Genomic DNA, 24,346 nt, shown 5'->3' on the forward strand with positions numbered 1-24,346 from the left:
GCAGCACTTTTTGGGGGAGTTAAAAAAAAAAAAAAAGAAATTGAAGGAGGGTCCATTAGCTGAAGAATGACTGAACAAGCTAAAGTATAGGGATATAATGGAATACCTTAAGAAATGAAAAAAGGGATGGTTTCAATAAAACCTGACAAGACTTGTATGAATCAATATAGAGTGAAATGTACAGAACTAGAACAATTTACAGCTATCCTCTTTCCACATGGCAATTTTCCCCATCTTTGTTTCCATATATTGCAGGCTAGCTAAGAATGGGAACCGTTTGGGAGTTTTGCAGAAGCCACAGATGACATGTTAAGTCCAGTAGATGACACAGAGCCTATGACTAAATATTTAATCCAAATTTTACAGTAAGGTACAAAAAACATCTCAAAAAAGAAAAAATTCAGACTTTTTTTCTATTACAAAGGGAGGGCCAAAAAATTTTACATGAAATTTCCAGATCATGAAGACACCATACCCTGACTCCATGATGTAGAAGGGATAATCGTACATAATAACACTCAAGGGGAAAGGAGGGGGAAGCACCCAAAACATAGAGGAGCCAAGATGGTGGAACAGGAGCAAGAACTCACCAGAACTTTCCAAAATTCCCCCAAATTTAAAATAATATCTCAAATTTGATTCTTGAGCAGCAAAACATACAAACAAACAAAAAGGTCAGGACAAATGATTTCTGGCCTAAGACCAACTTAAGGAGCTGGCAAGAAAGGTCTGCTTTGGCCAAGGTAGGGTGGCTGCCTTGATACTAGCAGCAGACATTGAAGAAGTTACAAAAGCTTCAAATAGTAACGGTGTCTGACAAATGGTCAGAAAGAGAATACAGGGGAGTCGACTCTTTGCTGGTGTGGATTTAGGATCCTGTTGTATTGCCAATAAGCAGTTCTGGGATGAAGCACTAGCAGTTGCAGAGGAAGCAGGGCCCTGGTCACAGTTCAGAGAAGAGAAGTTCCAGTTCAATTTCAGAGAAGAGTGCTTATGACCACTCACAAAGGAGCATGGGTCCTTCTCTCAGTTCTAGTGAAAAGAAATTACAACTTCAGGAGAGCAGGGGGGACCTTTTTGTCACAGTGCGCCAAGAGGAACTCTAACACTTTTGATTATAGGGTAACAAGTTCCCTTTTTAGGTAAAGATCATAGCACCAAGGCCATAGTGGAGAACAGCGACCACACTTTCTCTGGATCACCCAACCTTGGAACAGTGAAAACTTACAGAGTCTTAGACCTATCTCTGAAAATAGCACCACAAAAAACCCTGAAATTTGCAAAGTTCCCACCCCATCCCAGAATCGGAGCCCAACTTTAACATAAAATTAAAGTCAAGAAGTAAGCTAGAAAATTCAACAACAACAACTTGACCTTAAAGAGTTACTTAGGTGGCAGGGAAGCTCAAGACAAACTCAGAAGAAAGCAATGTCAAAACACCTATAAGCAAAGATTCAAAGAAAAATGTGAAGTTGACACAAGTTCAACAAGAATTCTTAGCAAAAGTTCAAAAAGGATTTTAACAATCAATAAGAGAGGTAGGGGGAAAACTGGGCAAAGAAATGAGAAAGATGCAAAAAAAGAAATATGAAAAGAGAGCCAACGACTTGATAAGAGGTACAAAAAATAAAGAAAAAACACCTAAAAACTGGTCATGGAAAAGGAGAGGTACAAAAGTACAATGAAAATAAATTTCCTTAAAAATTAGAATTGGGCAAGTGGAAACTAATAACTCCCTGAGACATTAAGAAACAACAAAGCAAAATCAAAAGAATGAAAAAATAGATGAGGTAAAATAGCTCAGTGGAAAAAAACTGACCTGAAAATCAAATTGAGGAAGAGATAATTTTAAAATTATTGGACTATCTGAAAGCCATGATTAAAAAAAAAGAGCTTTTACATCATATTATCAAAAAATTATCAAGGAAAATTGCCCTGATATCCTAAAACCAGAAAGGTAAAATAGAAATTGAAAGACTCTACCAATCACCTCCTTGCAAGAAATCCCAAACTAAAATTCCTAAGAATACTACAGACAAATTCCAGAGCCTCCAAATCAAGGAGCAATATTACAAGAAGCTAGAAAGAAATAATTCAAATATAATGGAGCATAGTTAGGGTCACACAAAATATTCCATTTTAAAACATAATTAAAATATGATATTCCATAATAAAGGATCAGAGGGTTTGGAATATAATATTTTGGAATGCAAAAGAACTAGAATCACATAACTTACCCACCAAACTGAGTATAACTCTTCAGGAGAAAATATGGACATTCAATGAAATAAAAGATCTTTCAAGCATTCAAGTTTCTACTGCAAAACAAATTTTTGAGGAGGGGAAGGTGAAAGAGTATAAAGAAGTTGGAAAAGAAAGAGAAGAAAAGGAAGAGAAAGAGGGGATCGGGGGAAATACACAGTAATCCTAACTGTGAATGTAAATGAGACAAAATCATCCACAGAATAGAAATTGAAAATTGAATGCATTAAAAATCAGAATCCTACTTATGTTAGAAACATACCTGAAACAGAGAGAAGCACTGAAAAAAAAAAGGGGGGGGGGGGAGAGCTGGAGAAGAATCTATTATGCTTCATTTAAGGCAAAATAAATAAGTAAATAATTACAAAAATAAAAAAGGAGAGATAGCAATGAACTCAGACTCAATTGAAAAGCAAAAATAGATTTAATTGAAAGAGGTAAGTAGGGAAGCTACATTTTGCTAAAAGATATTATAGACTAGGGCTTCTTATACTCTTTCTACTAATGACTCCTTTTTGTCTGAGATTTTTTTACATCACCCTGAGTACATACACACGTAAAATAGGTAAACAAATCAAACATTTAGTGATAATAAATTATAATTTCATGATCCCTACATTCAGTGATAAGACCCCATATATGGTCATGAACCACAGTTGAAGAAGTTAGGTCAAAGTACCTAACTGAGGTACCACCTCACATCTCTCAGATTGGCTAAGATGACAGGAAAAAATAGTGATAAATGTTGGAGGGGATGTGGAAAACTGGGACACATGCATTGTTGGTGGAGTTGTGAAATAATCCAACCATTCTGGAGAGCAATGTAGAACTATGTTCTAAAGGCTATAAATCTTTGATCCAGCAGTGTCTCTACTATGTATCTCATAGAAATAATAAAAGAGGGAAAAGGACCCATGTGTACAAATGTTTGGAGCAGCCCTTTTTGTAGTGGCAAGAAAGTGGATACCCATCAGTTGGGGAATGACTGAATAAATTATGCTATATAAATGTAATGGAATATTATTGATCTGTAAGAAATGATGAGCAGCTCGATTTCAGAAAAGCCTGGAAAAACTTGTATGAACTGATACTGAATGAAGTAAGCAGAACCAAGAAAACATTGTAAACAGTAACAAGATTGTGTGATGATCAACAGTGATGGATTTGGCTCTATTAACAATGAGGTGATCCAAGGCAATTCCAATAGATTTGTGATGGAAAATGTCACCTGCATCCAGAAGCTCCATCAGGAGCCTGAACGTGGATCAAAGAATAATATTTTCACCATCTTTTGTTATTGTTGCTTTTGTTCGTTTACTTTTTTTTATTTTCATTTTTTTTCCCTCTTCTGATCTGATTTTTCTTGCACAACACAACAAATATGGAAATATGTTTGGAAGAATTATACATGTTTAACTTATATCAGATTGTTTGCTGTCTTGGAGGGGCACGAGAGAAGAGAAAGAACAAAACTGGGAACCCAAGGGGAGGAATACTGAAAGCTATCTTTGCATGTATTTGGAAATACTATTCAAAATAAATTTTTTAAAAAAAGCTGGATTATAGACAATAAAGTAGTATCAATACTAAATATACATATACCAAACAACATAACATCCAAATTTTTAAAGGAAAAATGAAATGATTTACAAGAGGTAACAGATTTTTTGAAATGTTAGATATAGACCTCTGGAGAAAACTGGAAATAGGAATATGCTTTTTTCTTAGCTATACATAGGACCTTCACAAAAAGTGACTATATTAGGACATAAAAACCTTACAAGCAAATGTAGAAAAGCAGAAATATTAAATGCATCCTTTCCAGAGTATAATGCACTAGAGATTATATTCAATAAAGGGCCATGGAAACATAGATTAAAAATTAATTGAAAACTAAATACTCTAATCCTAAAGAATGAGTGGTTCAAAGAACAAATCAGAAATAGTGATTTCAGTAAAGAGAATAACAATGAAATAACACACCAAAATGTATGGGAAGCAAAGCAGTCGTTAAGGAAAATTTTTATATCTCGAAATGCTTACATCAATAAAATAAAGAGCAGATCAATGAATTGGGAATACAACTAAAAAAACTAGAAAAGGAATAAAATAAAAATCTCCAATTAAAAATACTGAAAATCAAATGTGAGATAGTAAAACTAAAATTAAGAAAGTACTAAACTAAGAAAACTAGGAGCTGGTTTTATGAAAAAAAAAATAAACAAACAAAAAAACCCTGAAAACAGATAAATCATTGGTTAATTTGATTTAAAAAACAAGAAACTCCCAAAATGTCAGCATCAGAAATGAAAAGGGTAAATTTGTCACCAATAAAGATGAAATTAAATCAACTGTTACTATTTTACCCAATTATATGAAGAAATACTTGTAAAAATATAAATTGCCCAGATTAAAGAAGGAAGAAACAAATAAATTATAAAGCTAACCAAACATTTCTGATTATATGAAATGTAAAAGTTTTTATACAAACAAAACTAAAGCAGCCAAAACTAGAAAGAAGAAAACTGGAGAAAAAAAAATTTTAAAGCAAGTTTGTCTCTTAAACGTCTCATTTCTCAAATATATTAAGACACTGAATCTTATTTATTAGGATATTAGTAATAATTTAGGGTCTGAAATGAAGTTTACCTTTGCTTGTAAAATTTCTTCATTGAACAAATTAACAAAGACTTTTTTCACAGTATAAATTATAAACAAGACTTTGGGAAATGTTTAGAATATTTAAGAACCAATTGATAAAGTGCTCAATCATTCAGAAGTACCTATTTACTGATTTAAATTTTCATTACAAATCACTTATATTTATTCTTTAAGAACCTTGATGAAGCAGTATTTTCAAAATTTGAGTCTCTCTACATACTACGTCTCTTTAAAAATATTCTGTAAGTCACATGTTATTAAAGCAGGCTCCCTTCTTATTAGTTCAAAGTAGTGAGATTTTATTGTATAAATGATTTTTAGATGTATATTTTATATTAATATGTATATTGCATTTTTATGAATTCTTCACTTGTAATTATATATAAAGTTAGAAAATTCCATTAACCTGAAGTTAGTTTTAATGAGAAATTTAAGAGTAACTTAAGCTTAGGGACATAATATGATTAGTTATGAAGAAAGATGTCAAAGTGAAAGAGAATTTTTTTTTTCTAATGTATCAGACTTTATGTAAAGAAGAGGAGATAATATTTTCACTAACATAGATTTCTACATTACCATCTTAGGAGACAAATTCTGTATCTGTAGATTAAAGTGGTCCTAAAATGAACTCTTAAATTTCTATGCTAATAAGTTCTTACAAAATAAACAGCATGCACATATAAATTTACACACATACACACAATTTACCTCTTCAAAAACAGCAGCTTTATTTACTTTTTCTCTTGCAATGTCACAGATTTTCAGGATACCAAGAGCAAAAGCTTTCATAGCAGGATCTTCTATGAAGTCTGGATTATGGATGTAAAGGCAAGTAAACACTGTCTGCGCCAATGAATGACCTTCTAACCATGTTATCTAAAATGGAACAAAAATGTTTATGATTCAAAAACAAAGTCTATAAAATCTAAAATGTTCCTGTAGTTAATATGACAGACCATTCCCCCAATATAATGACTATTCCTCCAAAATGCAATGGACCCAAAATATAAAATAAGTAATGACTAAAGGATTGTCGAAAAAAAAAAAAAAAGATTCAATATATTCAGTGCTGACTCCCTTCAGTTATTCAGATTTACAGAAATCTACATACTAAAATACAATTAACTGTCTCTAAGAAATACTCTCAAAAACACTACATCCTTGACTACAAATTCAGGCTATCTTCATTTTTATAATTAAAGTCAGAATCACAGACTTTCAGGACAGAAAAAAAATGTAAGAGGCCATATGGTTAATTGATGAATAAACATTTATTAACTGATTACTATGTACTAACCACTCTGCTAGGTGCTAGAGATACAAAGTTAAAATTCAATCAGTACCAAAACAAGAACAAACTCAATAAAACATACCAGACAAATGGTCACCTAGTCTTTCCTTGGAAAAGAAAAAACTCTACCAAATCTTTGCATTTCTGGACAGACTTTGACCTCTGTCTACCACTTATCTAGAACTTCAATATACCTCCTATTTCCACCATAACATATACAGCCTATTATTACTACTTTGAACATTACTAATCCAGTCTATTTGTCTTACTATTCTTAGATTCTTCTCAGAAGCCTACTAATCCTAACCCGCCCAACAATGTATATTGTCCAGTACTTTAATCTTTCTCGTCTTCCAAGCTATCTCTGACCTTAATAGCCAAGATCCATGAAACCCAGTTAACTAGACTAGTTTTAAATATTATCTGTACCTGATCAACAACACAAAATTTCTACTAAAATCAGGTTCTCAAAAGCTGTGCAAATAGAATACAACTTCTGATCTCTTATCAAGCTGAAAAGTCATTAAGTATAAGCCTAGTGATGTTTCTGCTAAGAAAGACCTTATATAACTAAACCAATACCCTCACTTTATAATGAATCACTGAATTCCCCATTGTTTCTTCCTAAACATTTCAAAACTCTATTTTGTAACCAAACTCAACAAACAAAAAAACTTGCCTCCAACTTTAATCACGACCATCCTAAATATATTTACTCCACTTCCTTTAACTACATTTCAGAAGAAATATGGCTTTATTCATTCCAAGACTGACCTCTCAAATATGCTTTCAACTCCATTTCTTCCCCTCAATTCCTCCCCTTCATTCTCTCTCTCTTTTTCTCCTCTGTCTGTAATTCTGGCCAATCAACATTTAAAAAAAAAAAAAAATCTTCCCCAAATCCCACTACTCTTTTCTCTTCTTCCTCTCACTGCTCAGATTCCCAAAGGAAACAGTCTGTAATAACTGTCACCACTGCAACATTCTTCAGTCCCTCTGAGTTCCCTCTCTACTATTGCACTGACACTGCATTTTTTCAAGTTTATCACTAACTCCCAAAACTAACCCCAGTAGACTTCTCTTGGCTTGTCTGTAGCATGCTCACAGTCCTAACTATTTTTGCCTTCTGGATACTGTTATTCCTTAGCTTCTGTAACTCTTCAATTGCCTGGTTGTCCCCTCTGAGATGGCAGCATCTCCTGTCCTGTCTTCCTGTTGGCAACTCTCCAAGTTCTCTATTCCTATTATTCTTCTCTTTGAGCAATCATTTTCAAGATTTCAACAATCATATCTATGTAACTAACTCCCAAATCTAGATCTCTAACTTCACTTATCTTCCAGCATTGTGGTAGCCTCAATTTCCATTATCGCAATGTTTTTACCTGAATTTCTAACACCACCTCAAATTCAAAATGTTTAAATACAAAAATAAACTTTCCCTTATAGCTGGCTTTTTTTTTTTTTTTTAACTTCTTTACTATAAATGGCAACCGCCTTTTCTTTTACTTAAGCTTAAAAGTTCAATGTCATCTCTGATTCTTTCCCCCTAGCTCCTATATCCAGTTTGATGTTATGTGCTACTTCTCTCTATTCTTATTAACATTAAGCTAGTTTTGGCTTTTAGTGTGGCCTTCCTGCCTCTTATCTTTCTTCTGCTACAATTCATCCTGTTATCTGTTGCCACATTAATCATCCTAGAGCATTTTTGACCAGGTGGTCCCCTGATCCCTGCACTTTTCTGTTCTACTAGCACTGTTGACCAGGGACAGGGGTTAGAAGATATTTTCTGATTTTGTTGGTATAGGTAGCTCCTTGAAGAACAGCCTTTACCCATTAAGTTCAACACCTTCTCTATAACTTAAGTGTTAAAAGAACTGCTTAAAGGACTGATAAGCAATCTACTCAGGGTTACACATTTAATGAGTTTCAAAGGAATAAGCTGAAATCAGATATTTTTTCTAGCATAAAAAAATTTTCTATTCAAAACACTAGATCTGCCTTTTTCAAATAAATCCCAAAATCATTAATCTGACCTCCAAGTTTCCTCAAATAGGTCATAGCTTACTTTTCAAATGTTGCTTCTTTTACCCTTCTTTTACTATATACTCCAATCATACTGGACAATTTATTACTTCTAGATACAGAGGCTTACTTTCTCATCTCCATTCCTTTATTCATGCTATTTCTTCTGTGGACTTTTCCTAAAAATAATTCTTAAGGCTCAATTTTGAATTCTCCCATGATTCCCCTCACTAGAAGTATTAACTTGTTCTTCTGAACGGCCACAGCCCTTTTTATATTAAGCAATTACTTATTTGATTTTGTAGTTAGTTTTGTGTATATATCTTATCTCTTTTACTGCATTATATGGTCCCAAGAGCTGGGACAGTGCCTTTTTCTCTTTTGTATCCCTCAAAATATCTAGCACAGTAGCTTGAACATAGTAAGCTATTTTAATACTATTTAGTGATATTGGAATTGATATAACTAAGGTGTATTCTTATATACCACCAGAAAGGAAGCAATTCATAATATAAATTAATTTAAAGCAATCTATAAACTTGGTAATTTACATATCATCATCAAATGATTTTAGGTAACATCTATTTTAACTCTCTCATTTTACAGAATTACAATAAAAATATGTTGAAAAGGAGAATAATGAATGAGTTGCTCAAAAAGAAGAATAAGCAAGAAGTATAGAAAAAGGGGAATTGGAGAATAGGAATGTTTCATTCATACAACACTATATAAGAGACAGAAATGCTATACAGCAAATATAAACCAGTCAAGTATACTCTAATGGAGCAGACAGAAATGTGATCTGGGTATTATCTTATGAATTTTCCCAAGATCAGTCTATTCCCTCTGCTCTGATTACACTCACCAGATTCTCATTTCTAGTTAATAATCTAAGGTATCAGGAAGAAGGTACTGTGAATAGTGGACACAAATGCTCTGGACATTAAAACGGTATAGTCCTCACTGCAAATTGGCATTTTACTTTATAAATCAGTCCTTTGTGAATTTGTATGGAATAAATCACTGCTCTAGGAGTCTGATAATGGCAAATTGTTAAAACTGAGTTTCTGAAACTGCAAAGCAGAGACCTGAACTGTGTGTGGTTTTGATTCCATAATAATATAGTACCACCTTGAAGCTTGGTCTATTGTAACCCCATAAAACAAACAAGGAAGGAAATGAAAGAGCTAAACCAAGTTTTTATGGAAAAATAAAGGCAAGATTACTAACTACTCACATTTATATAGCATTTTAAGGTTTGCTGAGTGTGCTCTTCACAATTATCTTGTGAGGTAGGAAGGGGAACAAAGGTACCTATAGTAAGTATTTTAGAAGTGTAAAATTCAATACACACTACCTTTAAAATATGTAATGTGAAACCATGAATGGGATATTGCCAGGAGTAATTATAATATCCCATGGATGGGGAGGTAAAAGGAAGCCTCCAGCTAGGCCAGTTGAGTAGATGATGCCCAGGAGACAGTTGTGCAGAACCTGATAAAAAAAAAAGCTGAGACAGAAGAAGATGGAGTAAGGATCCAGTAGTGGATCCCAAGTGCAGTGACAGCAGTTAGAGCCCCCTAGAATATCCTCAAAGAGGAACAAGACAGAACATCCAGAATGTTTCACTGGAAAAAATAAGGTCTAAGGCACAAAGCAGAAAGAAGTAAGTGAGAAAGGAAGAAAAGATCTTACTCTCATGAGGACCCGATGGAGGCTAAAAGACAATAGTTTGCCCAAAGACTGGGAAGTAGCCTGATCATTACAATTATATTATTAAAGTCTGGACTTGGAATTGACTAAAAGACAATTATGAATCTGGAAAGCACTTAGGGCCACTATTAGCATCAATAATAAGAACCATGCTTTAAATCTGAATGAAGATAATTAAATAATAAATGATGAACTTGACTCGTGAGATCACTACATATAGTTTGTAGCCAATGATATTTTTTATGGTAGAAAGGTTCAGTATTAAGTATATTTAAATTGCCATAAGTGCCAGACTACATTAACAGAAAAAAATGGGGAGGAAGAATACAATGCTGGAGGAACTAGAGAATAAGGGAGGATAAGCTGAAATTCAGAGGCTTAGTCATCAAATGAAAACTAAACAACAACAAAAAAAACATTTCCCTTCCTCCTTGCCTTGCCCCTCCTCCACTTTTAATGGGAGAGGGATCCTGGTAACAAAGAAAGAACCTCATTTTGATCCTGTAGTAGACAGGACATAACAATACCCCAAGTTATGACATACTCTTACTAGATTTTACTCATTTCTTACTGGAGGTCCAATATTAGATACTTTATTGTCAAAATATATACTTATTTTTGGAAATTGAACTTTAAAAAATTAAATCCTAGTTTTGAAAGATGAAACTAGTAAACTATATCCAATTCTTACCAAGCAACAAAAACATGTATCCATAATCCCTATCAATTCAGGTAAAGTTAGGTCTTTAATTTTTATGGTGCCATCCTAAAAAGGAAAAAAAGAACATCAGATGTGTAAACAGTAACCAAAAATTTATAAATCAATCAAAACCAAAACAAAACAAAATCATTGCCCACATAATTGATTTTCAAGAAACATCTAGATAAATTAGTTATGAAATATACTTATGTTTACATAGTCTCACATTTATGGTAACCAAAGATATATCATTTTATCTAAAAACTAATTGAAATTTCTTAAAAAGTAATTCTAGAACAATAACAATTCATATCTTCCAAGTTCTGGAAACTAGAAAAAATAAGTTAATTCATGTTCTTAACTTCACAAATCTGATCTAGGAAGAAAGGAGGAACTTAGCAAAATACATAACAAATTTTTTAAAAAATAGAAAGAAAACAATATATTACATTACTTTCACTCAACACTGATTAACTTCTTAGTCTTACTTCTTAAAAGATAAAGACTAATTGTAATTAGTCCTAGTTATCTGAATGGAAATGGTGAGATTTTGCTTACTGTTTCCATTCAAAACAACAGTTTTTATTCAAGATACTATATCTAAATCTTAAGTATCTGATTCAGTGTACTAAGTACTCTTTTTAATACTGACTTAGTTGTGTGACCAGTGGCAAGTCACAACTTCTATTGGTTTCTTCATTTGCAAAATGGGCATAATAATACTTCCAATACTCCACAGAGTTATTATGGAAAAAAAAAAAAGCTTTGTAAGTCGTAGAAGCAAAGATAAGGGAACGCTTTGACATTTCCTTTTTCAGCTCATTTTACAGATGAGAAAAACGAGGCAAAAAAAGGTTAAGTGATTTGCCCAAAGTCACCCAGACAACAGGTATCAAAGGCCAGATTTAAGCTCAAGAAGATGAGTCTTTCTGATTTAAGGTCTGGCACTCTATCTACTATGCTACCCACCTTCCTGGCAAACTTACCTTTTGCTAAAAAAGCCCATTTGTTTTGTATAGCTATTTTCTATTAATATTATATATATATATAAAATATTATAAAGTGAAGTTCCATTTTAGTTTATAATTGAATTCAAAATTTTGTTTCACAAAGATTTTAAACTGATGAGGTCTTACAGTACCATAATGTATTTTACTTGTTATAATGACAAGCAAATTTCAAATGAACTATTATTCTATCATTTTAAATGAATTCTAAAAAAAAAGTTAACAAAATTACCGGGGGTGTGTATGTGTGTTCCAAATGGACAGTGGTAATAAATGTTAAGTAACACTTATCTAAATGTTTAAAGAAACTTGGAAGAAAAGCTGCCTTTAGAGTAAATATGACAGTAATACAAATGTTTCTGTTTATCATTTTATTTAAAATTTTGAAATTATGAAAATTAGTGTATAATGATAATCACGCACCTTGATAGCTTGCTCAAAATTAAGAACTTTCCGATTAACTTGGTTTCCAATCATGCCAGCATCCATCTTGGGATCCATCATTTCAATGGCAGACATAGCTTCAAAAAGACCAAAGCTGCAGAAAACCCCCCAACATTTTTACAATCCTTCAGTCCATAATCATTAATTACATATCATTATGTAAATAATATGTAAAACAGTCATTAATTACTTATTATTATTATTATTATTATTATTATTATTATTGACAAAGGTTCTTTTGATCTCTGAGACTTGCATTTCACCTGAATGCCATTTACTTAGTTACACAAAAATTTTATACAAGTAAACCTTATCTAACATAATTAACTGACTGTAAAAATACAACAATAGGAAAATAGCTATCTGAGAGATAATTCCAAAAATTTAAAAAAGGCTTTGTACATGAGGTAGCATTATAACAAATAGGTTGATAATGATTCTGGGATTCAAGACCTAACTTGTCTTAATTACCAGCTGTTTGATTTGTATGTCAAGTTATGTTACAATAGGGTTTACTGAATCATTAAAGTAGGATTTGGTTAAGATGCTGGTGAACACTTTTTCTTTTGTATGTTTTCCCCCTTTATTTCCTAAGACACAGTTCATTCAAACTGTTTCTTTTCAATCTCCTTGTCCAGACACTAACCAGAGGATATTCTTGTTTACCAAGGTTCTGTTTGCTGCCCTTTTCACTCTTTCCTTTGATATCATTATAATCTAACCCTATACTCCCCAAACTTAGCTTGTTACTTCTTTCTATATGCTTTCCATTACACTCCAAAAGAATCATTCACTGTTGCCCAAGCATACCGAAATGTTCCTACCTCCCTATCTTTGCTTATGCTATCTCCCTGCATCTTAAATGTTCTTTCTCTTCCTCTTAATTATCTATTAAATACTTAAAACATTAAGATTCAACTCAAATGCTACTTCTAGGAAGCCTTCCTCCAATTGTTAACAATGAGAAGTACCATGGCAACAGCAAGATTTTATGATGATCAATTTTGATGGAAATGGCTTTTTTCAACAATGAGGTGATTCAGGCCAGTTCCAGTAGACCTGTGATGGAGAGAGCTATCTATACCCAGAAAGAGAGAACTGTGGGGACTGAGTATGGATCATAACATAGTATTTTCACTCTTTTGTTATTTGCTTTCATTTTGTTTTCTTTCTCATTTTTTTTTTCCCTTTTTGATCTGATCTTTCTTAGGCAACATAATTGTAGAAATAAGTATAGAAGAATTGCACATGTTTAACATACATTGGATTACCTGCCATCTAGGGAAGTGGGTGAGAAGGGAGGGAAAAAATTTGGAACACAAGGTTTTGTAAGGGGGTGAATGTTGAAAATTATCCATACATATATTTTGAAAATAAAAAAGCTTTAATAAAAACAAAAAACAATGAAAGGTAGCATTAACATTTTGTGAGTATAGCCTGTATTACTATAATTAATCTCTTCTTTCCTAGACTATAAGCTCTTTTTTAAACTTTTTATTTCTCCTAGGGCAACACAAAGAGTAGAAACTTTATTTTCTGCTGAAAAAATGCAAAACTTTTTGCATATGTCTCAAGTCCCTAGTCAAAGGAAGACATGTATAAAACCTATTACCTGTAGTTAAAGGGTAAGAATTTGGAATTTCATATTGTAACCCACAAAATTTCAGCAAAGGGGTGCCAGAACAACTGTGTATAGACACTTTGTTGTTGTTGCTCCACTGTACAGTGGAAAAATCATAAAACCAGATCCTTTCCACTGCCTAATACCATTATTTTTGCATTACTACCTGTTCCTTGGGCAAAAGAAAGTAAATAATTTACATTCTTTACACACTTATTTCTACAGATTCTACTTTCTTCCAAATGAGCAGTAAGGGACAACCATAAGGTCACAGGTAATCTTATAGTGAAGTTAGGCAAAGAAATAGCCAAAAATAGCATCATCAAATTTAAACAAGTGCTATGACTATGAATGTATATGGTATCACAAAACAGTTCACTAGATTGTATAAATGTTTACAAATATTCATTTTTTATAAATTCTAAAGTATATGATTAAATAATTCTCCATGAGAATACTATTCTCCAATAGTTTTATAATACCTACACATTATCTGAAACAAATATTAAATCAACCCACTTTAAAGATAACTTCAATAATATACTTACAGCTTATCATGAAGCAGTTCTCCCAACTTCAATTCTAAAAACAAAGTAAAAAAAAAAAATTACTCAAGTATCAACTACATTTATGTAATACTTTTTAACTTCAGAAAACAATTTTTAAGTGGTATCAAAAAAGTACATACACATTTTAACCTATCTCATGAGAGAATCAATGCAATGTCTAGAAATGTGCCTTACATATATATTCATATAGTGATCTAACTATACAACACAAACTAAATGACTTAGAAACAGTTGTATGAGTAATAGTCAAACTTGAATTGGCCATGGCTCACTTTGAATCCCAAATGTATTCAAATCATTACTACTTCTGAAAAAAGGACAATGGTATACTTATGACAAACTGAAACTGCTACTTTAAAAAGCTGTTTTGAAAACATTCCTGTCACAAATAAATCTTTTTGTTCAAATGTATTTGAATCTAACATTATTTTTTACAAATATAAAAACTGATTAAATCCATTAATACCTGTCAATGATAAAAAAAAAAATCAATCTAAATAATGCTTTTTTCCTAAAGATATAAATACATTAAAATTTAGAAAAGATATAGCTTTTATTTTTTTAATTTAGAGGTTTTTAAAAGTATTTTTTAAACAGGAAATTAAGGGAGAATACTTTCAAGACCTCAAATTACATGTTAAAAAGTAGACACTGGTTTAAGAAATCAGTAGAATTATAAGCAAATTAAATACAGAAGAATGACAAAAATGAAATTAACTAGTTCAGTGTTCACCAAACCAACTACAAATTACTTCAGGGTAAATAACCTATTTGATAGAACTGAGCAGAAACCAGAAAAGAGCTTAGCAGAAATTGGGTCTAGACTAACAACACCTCCCAGGATAGACAAAAAACCCCTGAAACCTAAAATGGGTCACAAAAGAAAAAAAGATAAATAATTTCAGTTAGATAAATCTGAAAACCTTCTGAATAAACAAAATCAATGTGGCAGGGACAAGAAATACAGGTATCAATGGGAGGGGATCATTTTCATTAAATAAAGTGAAACAGTTCTCAAGAATTTCTAACCATTAAGAACTATATGAAGAATTAATCACAATCAAGTCTTCTCTTTAAGACTCAAACCAAGATTTTACCTCATGCTAGCAAATTAACAAGATGACATAAAATGGAAAGAATCAACAGTAGAGAAGTCACTGAAAGACACAAAAGTGTAGATTTTACCTCATGCTAGCAAATTAACAAGATGACATAAAATGGGAAGAATCAACAGTAGAGAAGTCACTGAAAGACACAAAAGTGTACTGTTGGTAAACCCTAAACAGCACCCTTTCTAGAAAGCAATATGGAATTATGCTAAGCAACTGAAAAAAAACAGTTACCTTTTAAAGCAAAGATCCTATTGCTAGGAAATGTACCACAAGATAGTCAAGACAAAAGGAAAAGTCTTATATTTACTAAATGTTCAAAAGCAGGACTTTTTTTTTTTTTTTTTTTTTTAAAGAACTGAAGTTAAGCAATACACTGTGGGAAAAGCCAAATAAACTAAGCTACACAATATGTAACAGAATATTACTGTGCTCATAAGATACAATGAATAAGAAGACAGAGAAGGCATATGTTAAGATTTATATTATCTGATACAAGTGAAATAAGAATTAGGAAAATAAAATGACAGCAACAATGTAAACAAAAAGATACAAAAATGAAACTGAGCAGCATCTAATCATAATGGCAAAGCTGACCTTAGAGAAGTACTGATAAACTCTCCCTTCTTTCCGAGGTGGGGAAATGGATAAAGTTATGAGTATGAACTATTTTATATATGTGTGTGTGTGTGTGTGTATATATGTATATATATAAAATTATAGACTTTTATGTATTTGTTGTTTTTACTGGATGCTTTGGTGCCCCCTTTTTAATCTATTACAAAGAATGACTTGCTGGAGACAGATTTATTCTGAAATAAAAGCAATGTAAAAACTAAAGATGTGAATGTAAAAATTGACTATCTCACTAACACGTTTCATCATTTTTTATGATTCATTATAATTGCTTTTCTAATTGCTGAAATCATCCATATCTCAGCCCCTTTTAGTCTGGCTTCTAATTTCATGATATAAATAAAAATATCCTATCCAAGGTTATTGATGATCTTACCAACAAATCTAATCCATTCTCCAGTTTCTATCCATCTCAACCTTTTTATGGCATGTGACACTGTTAAACATCCTCTTCCTTTCCCCCCAAAATTTTAATGAGTCCTTTTTCCTATCTGACCACTCCTTAGTTTCAAAAATATGTACTGACATAACAGCAATATGGGTTGCTAATCCAACCGCTTATCACTGTTTGTTCAATAAGATGTCTTATTTCATCTAATTTCTTACAAATACAGGAAAGACAAATTATTAATCTCACTTAAATGAGCATGAAATGTATACACTGATACATCATGTCAAGCAGGAGCAGCTGGAGAAAATCCTCTTCTACATGGACTCTGCATTAGATGCTGTCCAAATTGTGAAAAATATCTTTAGTAAGAATACATTACCCTGTTCTATATTGTTTGATATTAATTCAGAGGAGTTATATTTCTTAAGAAATTGTCTAATTCTTTATTTTTTCAAGGAAGATACCTGAAGGTTATTTTGTTTTACTGAAACAAATGCTTTTTTAGGTAACTGAGTATAGTACAATTTTTCAGTTAATTGTGAGATTATGAAGATGTGATCTGTTCTTCCAAAAGTCAATTTGTCTAATTTTCATACATCCATCTAGAATGTCCTAAGGAATTCAGAGGAACTTAAAATTAAAAAGAATTTATGTAAAGTAAAATAAAATGGAATCAAAAGCATGATAACAACTACAACTATGCAAAGGAAGCAATTATATACTCCTAAGGATCTGAACAATGAAACAAAGTCCCAGAGATCAAATAATAAAAGAACTCTTCCTTAACAGCAAAGGAGCACAGGAATACCAGGACAGAATATTGTTTGTATAAATTTTAAGAGGTGGTCAAAGTTTCTGATGTTTTGCTTGTTTAACTTTATCCCAATGGAGGCTTCAATGAAGGAAAGTGTTGAAATGACTAAGATATAAAGGCAAATAGCAAAAATTAAACATGTACGTTTTTTAAAAGAATGCTCTTAATAATTAAGGCATAAATTTTTTCCAAAAATTTCCTAGGAAACTGTAAATTAGGCCTAAGGATTAGTTACTGATATTTTCTGGATCACTTTTTCCCATTTCTTTAGGTAGTAATAAGATTTGTGCCTTTTTCCAAGTGTTTAATAAAAACATTGTTAATTGAAAAAAAATCTAATTTTCAAAAAAGACATTCATTTTCTCTATTTCCTGTCACTTTTCCAAAACAGAGGAGGAAAAAAAAAAGAAAAACAAAACCCTCATAATAGCTATGCACAGTCAAGCAAAATAATTTCTCCTATTGACTGTGTCTATGCTGTTTCATTCTGTATATTGAGCCCATCATCCCTCTATCAGAAAGTGGATAGCATCTTCCTCACTAGTGCTCTGAAACAATGATCAGAGTTCTTAAGTATTTGATAGTTGTTAATTTTTACATTATAATGTAAACTGTTCTTCTAGTTCTGTGCAATTCACTCTGCAACAATTGATAAAAAGTTTTCCCAGAATACTCCACCTTTTGGTATCCTACTATTATCTTCTTCAGAATTAAATTAACTTTTAAAAATTTAAATGACCTCAATAACCTCAAAACATGTCTCCAAGATGAACCTTTTCTGTATACCTGGGTCCAGTTTTGTAACCTTTTTAAACACCATTTCTACTTCCTCATGCAGCTGTAATACTGGGATTCAATTGTGGTAGCTCCCGTATCATTGACTAAAAATCTCCTTACAGAAATCTTTAATATTTTTCTATTCACTATCCTCCCTCCAGTTTCATCTTTAAATATTATTGCAATGTCCTGGCTTAGGTGAACCACTTGCCAAAGTTTCTGAACACTTCTCTTCATAACTTCTTGCTGCCTTATGAGATAAGAGTACTCACAATATGCCACCATCTTTGATTATAAGGCCTTACAAAGTTGACATTCTAAATTGTTGTTTCCTTTGATTACTACTTCAATTTGCTTAGTAAATAGAGTAAATGTATTTTTAGGCTCATTATGATGAAACTTCCTTAGGAAATAGTGATGTTTTCTGTTTCTCTTATTTCATTTCTATATTCTGATATTGATAGTATTTAAATAAGTCATCCTAGAGAGATGTCTTAATTGCATGGCTTATCTTCTACTACTCATCCTTAACTGAATTCAATCTTTGCTCTAACAAAGTTAGTCTCACTTTACAAAGGCAGAAAATGAAAAGTTACTTTCAAATCTATAATTAGTTGTTTCATGCTTGTTACAATATAACAAATTCATTTTTTTTGGGGGGGGGAGGTGACATCTGGTTCCATGCATGTTCAATATCTTGAGACATTTCTTGAAGAAAGTAAAATACATCATATGTATTCAAGAGACTTCTGTGTAGCCTACAAACTGTTGTTATTTTCCATTTCTTATTCTTGAGCCACATTTCCGTATATAATTTTCACAGTTCTTTCCTATATTCATTTTTGCTTTTGAAGTTAGCTATTTTCATTTGGAATATTTTACTACATTTTGCATAGAATTTCTCTAACTCTTCATAGTAATCTTTTTGCAATCATTGGCCCAACAAGACAATCCAGCGCCCCGTTAAATGTTTCTTGTGGCACTTAAAAACTAACTTCACAAACTTTGATTTTTTTCTCCAAAGGAAACCTTGCAATTTTTTTTTTTTTTTTAATCTTCTTTATTTTTAGCTTCTCTTTGTCTTCTGGTTTACCTTAGAGAGATTGTTCTGTTCTTCTAGCAGTATATCTATTTATTCACCAAACAAAGACTTTACATTTAGATTATCAACCACTAAGTTAATGTTCATGGATGGTGTAAAGATTGCATTACTCTTAGCATCCTCTGACCCCTTTCCCAATATTGTTATCATCAATGTAAAAGTAGAAGGAGACTATACATGATAGATGGATTTTTAAAATTTTTCTTAATATCATGAGTTCCCTTGATCAACATAAAAAGCTTACTGGTAATGTGTCTCAAAATCAACCAAGTTGAAAGAAAATATAAATATATATGTATATATATATATATATATACACACACATATATATGTATATGTATCTATCATTTGTTGCTGGCCCCATATTTAAAACCTGTTGAGCATAGCAGACAGATCTTGAATTTGGTGTTCAGAATCCAAGGCCATCTCCACACAATAAGGTATCAAGGGATAGCAATGTGGAATCATCTTTTCTAATATCATGGAAATTACAAATGAGTCAAAGTATTACTATTTTTAACTTTAAGTAGGACCAACCCAAAAGACTTTAAAATTCTACAAGAAAAAGGAAGGAAAATAAAATCTCAGAATCACAGAAATAATACAACAATGCATATTTTTTTAGCTATTAATTTTATAATAGGCTAACTTCTTCATTCTGCCTTCACTTATTAAAAAGTCCTGTGTGGTCAACAACTGCTAAATGGGAAAAGATCATGATCAAAAGTACAAAACAAAAGACGAAGAAACAATGAATATGAGAAACTGAAACACGAAAAGATTCATGTGAACTGACGTGGTACAAAATAAGAACCAAAACCAAAATACACAATTATAAAAATGTAAATTAAAAGATCTAAAAAACTCTGGGTGATTGAAAAACCAATTAAGAATCCGGAAAACCAATAATGAAATACTTGTTTCATAGGAGACAGGTAGAGGAAAATAATACAGAATGTCAGATATCATTTCAGTTTCAATCACTATTTCAAATTTTTTTTGTTTAATTACTCTGTCACAAGGAAGTTAAGTCTGGAATGGGGGTAGGAAGATGTTTTTCTCTGGAAATGATAAGTGTTGCATAGACAAAATACATCAATTACAATTAATTTCACTTTTCATGACAATATCTTGATATAATTGAAGATACTCAGATGTAATAAAACTAGGATTAAGAAGCACTTGCACAGAATAAATTTGATTTCTATATTTCTAATTCCAAATATTCTGAATTTCAAAAGCAAGAAAAATCAATGCAAACTACTGAAAGTACTTCTCTACATAGTACAATATTCTATAAATGAAAATTAGTACAATTATTTGAATTAATTGACTTTCTTCAGTACCTAGAGTTCCTTTCAGTACTTCATTTGCTCTTAAGGAATGACTTCTGCCATACAGAACTTATCAAACAACTTTTGGAGTGCATTTAGGTTTATTCAACAGAAGTAAAGACCTTAAGTTAACACATAAGGTTGAAAAGAACATCTTAGATGATAAATAAAAACAATGAAGATAAAATCAGAGGGAGATGTTTCTGACATTAGTAGAGAGTAGTTACAGCAGACTCATGTGCAATGTAAACATTGGACTTAAAGACTGAGGTTCTAGTTCTCCCATAAACTTGCTGTGAAACTTTGGGTTTCCTTTCTTATAAATCTCTTTTCTCATTTATAACCTATATAGATCTATAAAGATGAGATTAACTTTAAAGCTCTTTTCCAGTTCTCAGATTTTAAGAGTACAATGAATGTATGTATTCCTTTAAGACTATCTGAGGTAGAAACATAATGTGAAGCTAGGAAAAATAAAAATCACAACATAACAGTTTCCCTAAAGAAAATAATACACAAAAGAATCTGGGTCAAAAGCTTCACATTTCTGACCACTTAAGTAGCACTAAATATCTCAGGAAAGTTTTATTATTAGGTATTATTGATACCTAGTTGTTTGTTTAGTAATCCAGGCTGGACAAAATGAAAATAGTATAGAACTGTTCATGAATGTAAATTGTATTTTTTTAATCTAGGAAACGCCTATTTTAAAAAAAAAAAAAAACTAGCAAAGTATACTGAGATTGACCGAGTTAATACAAAAACAAAAACAACCACCACCACCACCCATAAAACAATTTAAATCAAGGAAAACTTCCCAGAAAAGAGAAGCCTTGAAATACCATGAAAGGGGAAGAATATAAATGACAAGTAAATTATAGGCATGCCATATTCTGAATAAAGACAAAAAAGGAAGACTTAAAGAAAGGGCCTTTCACATTCAATTCTGATAAGAGCTAAATACGTGTGTTTAATGTAGTACATAATGAGATACAGTGAACTAATTAAGTATAGCACCACAGGGTAAGAAGGACTATGAAGAAGCATGGAAATCAACCTGGTCATCACTGCAGAAGTTTTGGAATGGATAAAAACAATAGCAATGGATTTATGTATAAAATTATTAGAACCTAGAACAAATTCACTACATGATTTACTAAAGATGGGAGAAAATCCACTGCAATAAAGGAAAATACTTAGTTGTTTCACTATTTTTATATTAAGTGCATTTTAAAAAAATAACAGAACAAATCATGAGAACAGCATTCTGCACTGGAATCTTCACTATGAACCAGTTTATTTAAGATGAGGTAAAAAAATATCCCTTAAAAAGAAGAAAAACCTAATTCTCATGGTCATTAGTTCCAGAACTAGCAATAGGTTATAATTCTCACCTAGAAAATGAGTAAATTTCTTTCAGAGGGTACATTTCTTATGATAATAACAGTCAACCAGGTCCTAACTCTAAAGTCATAAGATATCTTCAGAAATGACAGTTTCAAAAGGCACACCACTGTTCTTAGAACTACACACAGGTTGATGGTAAAGGGATGGTGTTCTACTGCAAAGTCAGGAATAAATCTATGCCTCCTGAAGATTACTCTACAAAACAGCTTCTTCAACAAGTCAAAACGAAATCTTTCCCCTACCAAAACACAGTTTCTTCAACTTCTTGGAAAATCCAGAAGGGAATAAAGAAACAGTAGGAGTAGTACCAATAGCAGTTAAGTGGCACAGTGGATAGACTACCAGGCCTGGAGTCGGGGAATATTCATCTCCCTGAGTTCAAATCCAGACTCATTCACTTACCAGCTGTGTATATCCCTGGACAAGTAAAATTTGCTTTAGTTTTCTCATTTGTAAAAATGAGCAGAAGGAAATAGCAAAGCACTCCGGTATCTTTGCCAAGAAAATCCTAAATGGGATCATGAAGAGTCAGGCACAACTGAAACAATTAAGTAACAACAACAAACAGAAGTAGTGAAAGTAGCAACAGCAAACATTTATGGTAGTATTTGCAGAACACTTTACATATGCGATCTTACTCGAGGAATTTAATGTTTCATTACTTTGTCCTCAGACTCCAAGACCAATCCCCCCAAATCTCAGATATTTAAGACTATAGAGATGGTTGACTAGGTAGACTGGTTTAAATTTTGCTTATGTGGATCTTTTAATTCCAAATGGCAGTAGGAATAATCAACCAGAGTCAAATGAAGTATTTTAAAATCAAATGCAGTGAGTCATCACATACTCAAAAGATAATGGGAAAAGCAACTCCAATAGGCAGTCTTTTCTCAGTCTCTAATCTTTAAGTTTCTCAATAACAGTTCTTGCATTTGACCAGTGTCTTTTAGCTGGAAATCTCCTGTGACTCTATACTACTTTGATTTTCTAACTCTGATTTCTTCTTTTTCATTTATTGACTTCTAAAATGTGGACCTTCTCAAGGGAGGTCTTTAGTTCTCAGCTCTAAATCACTCACTCTCAGTTTTAGCCTTCTTTTGCACCTTACATATAAAGCAGTCATTTAAATCCTGTCCATTTTTCCTTTGTAATACTTCTCATGTGTCTCTCCTTTACTGTTTTCACTCTGCAATAATCAATCAACAAGCCTTTATTAAGCACCTAGATGCTGCCACATACTGTATTAATGGGAATTTAAATACGAACAATCCCTTTTCTCAATTAGTTTATACTCTATGTAGGGAAGCATATAAACAAAATTAAATATAAATCAGAGACATAGTAGATACAAAGTAATAAGCACCTACTGGTCTCTCTCTGGTTCAGTCCATGTTGTACACAACTGCCAATTTAATTCTTTTATACTTTTATCATAGCATTAATCTGCTCTATACTTTGAGCATATTCTTTACAGCCTATACAGTTAAAAGATTTTAGCCTGGCACTAAAACTTACCTTTCCATCCTTATTTTCTACTACCATATGGACCCTTTATATGTGCCAGGTTGGTCTATTCACACTTTAGTGAACATGTTCTTGTGATTACATTGGTTTTTGTCCCCTTCCCCCACAACTGAAAGTTTTTCCAAATTTTACCCCTCTTTTAACGCTTGTTATAATTATGAATGACCCAGGCAAATCACAACTTCTCTGAGCTTCAGTTTCCTCATCTATAATATGGGAATAATAACAGCACTTACCTCATTTTCTAAGAATGTGTGTAAGGTGCTTTGAACATTTAAAAAATATTATAATAATGATAGTAGCAACAGCATTTATGTAGCACTTTAAAACTTGCAAAGTGTTAGGATGCTAAGAAATGCAAAAAAAGATGTGTAGGTGAGCTTTGCAAATACTTATTGACTTATTTCATAAGATCCTTGAAACAATACTGTGAGGTAGGTATTATCCTTATTTTACAAACTAGGAAAGTGAGAGTAAGAAGCTAAGTAACTTGCTTAGGTCACAAAACTAGAGTCCAAGGAAGTTTCAAACTGGATCTTCCTAATTTCAAATCCAGTACCAAATCCACTATGAAAAACAGCTATTATTCAATGCCCAACTCCTAACCCACCTTCAAAATGAAACTTTTGTCAATCATTCCAGTTGGTATTCTTTCTCTCCACTTAAATCATATGCTGCCTTTCCTTATTATTTAATTATTTACTTATGTTATGAAACAGTCTACAAAATTCTCATGGACAGCAATCTACCTCACTGGATAACAGGTTCCTCCCCTATGAAAAGAAGCTAGAGGTCTACATCAAGAGTTCTTAATTTGGGGTCCAAGAACCTTAGATTAAAAGAAAAATGATCTCTAACGTCATTAACTTCTAAATTGAAACTGGGCATAACCTATCAATTATTCTAAAAAAGCTTTCCATAAACTTTGCCAGATTGCCAAAGAGGTTCACAAATCATAAAAT

The 24,346-nt window shown here is 32.2% G+C and overlaps 1 protein-coding gene across 5 annotated transcripts in view; it reads right to left on the reverse strand.

Annotated features, from left to right (window-relative positions):
* Positions 1 to 24,346, reverse strand: part of NAA35 (N-alpha-acetyltransferase 35, NatC auxiliary subunit) — a 63,647-nt gene that overhangs the window by 35,735 nt on the left and 3,566 nt on the right. For 4 of the 5 annotated variants that reach the window (XM_031945445.1, XM_031945444.1, XM_031945446.1 and 1 more), the window contains exons 3-6: positions 14,270 to 14,303; positions 12,080 to 12,194; positions 10,641 to 10,715; positions 5,632 to 5,799 (exon numbers count right to left, since the gene is read on the reverse strand). In XM_031945445.1, coding sequence (XP_031801305.1) covers positions 5,632 to 5,799; positions 10,641 to 10,715; positions 12,080 to 12,194; positions 14,270 to 14,303 — 392 coding nt within the window. Of the gene's footprint in view, positions 1 to 5,631; positions 5,800 to 9,593; positions 9,753 to 10,640; positions 10,716 to 12,079; positions 12,195 to 14,269; positions 14,304 to 24,346 lie in introns of those variants that run through there. The other variant, XM_031945448.1, reaches the window with a different exon arrangement.

The sequence above is a fragment of the Sarcophilus harrisii genome, chromosome 1 (genome assembly GCF_902635505.1).
Source record: "Sarcophilus harrisii chromosome 1, mSarHar1.11, whole genome shotgun sequence".
Lineage (NCBI taxonomy): Eukaryota > Metazoa > Chordata > Mammalia > Dasyuromorphia > Dasyuridae > Sarcophilus > Sarcophilus harrisii.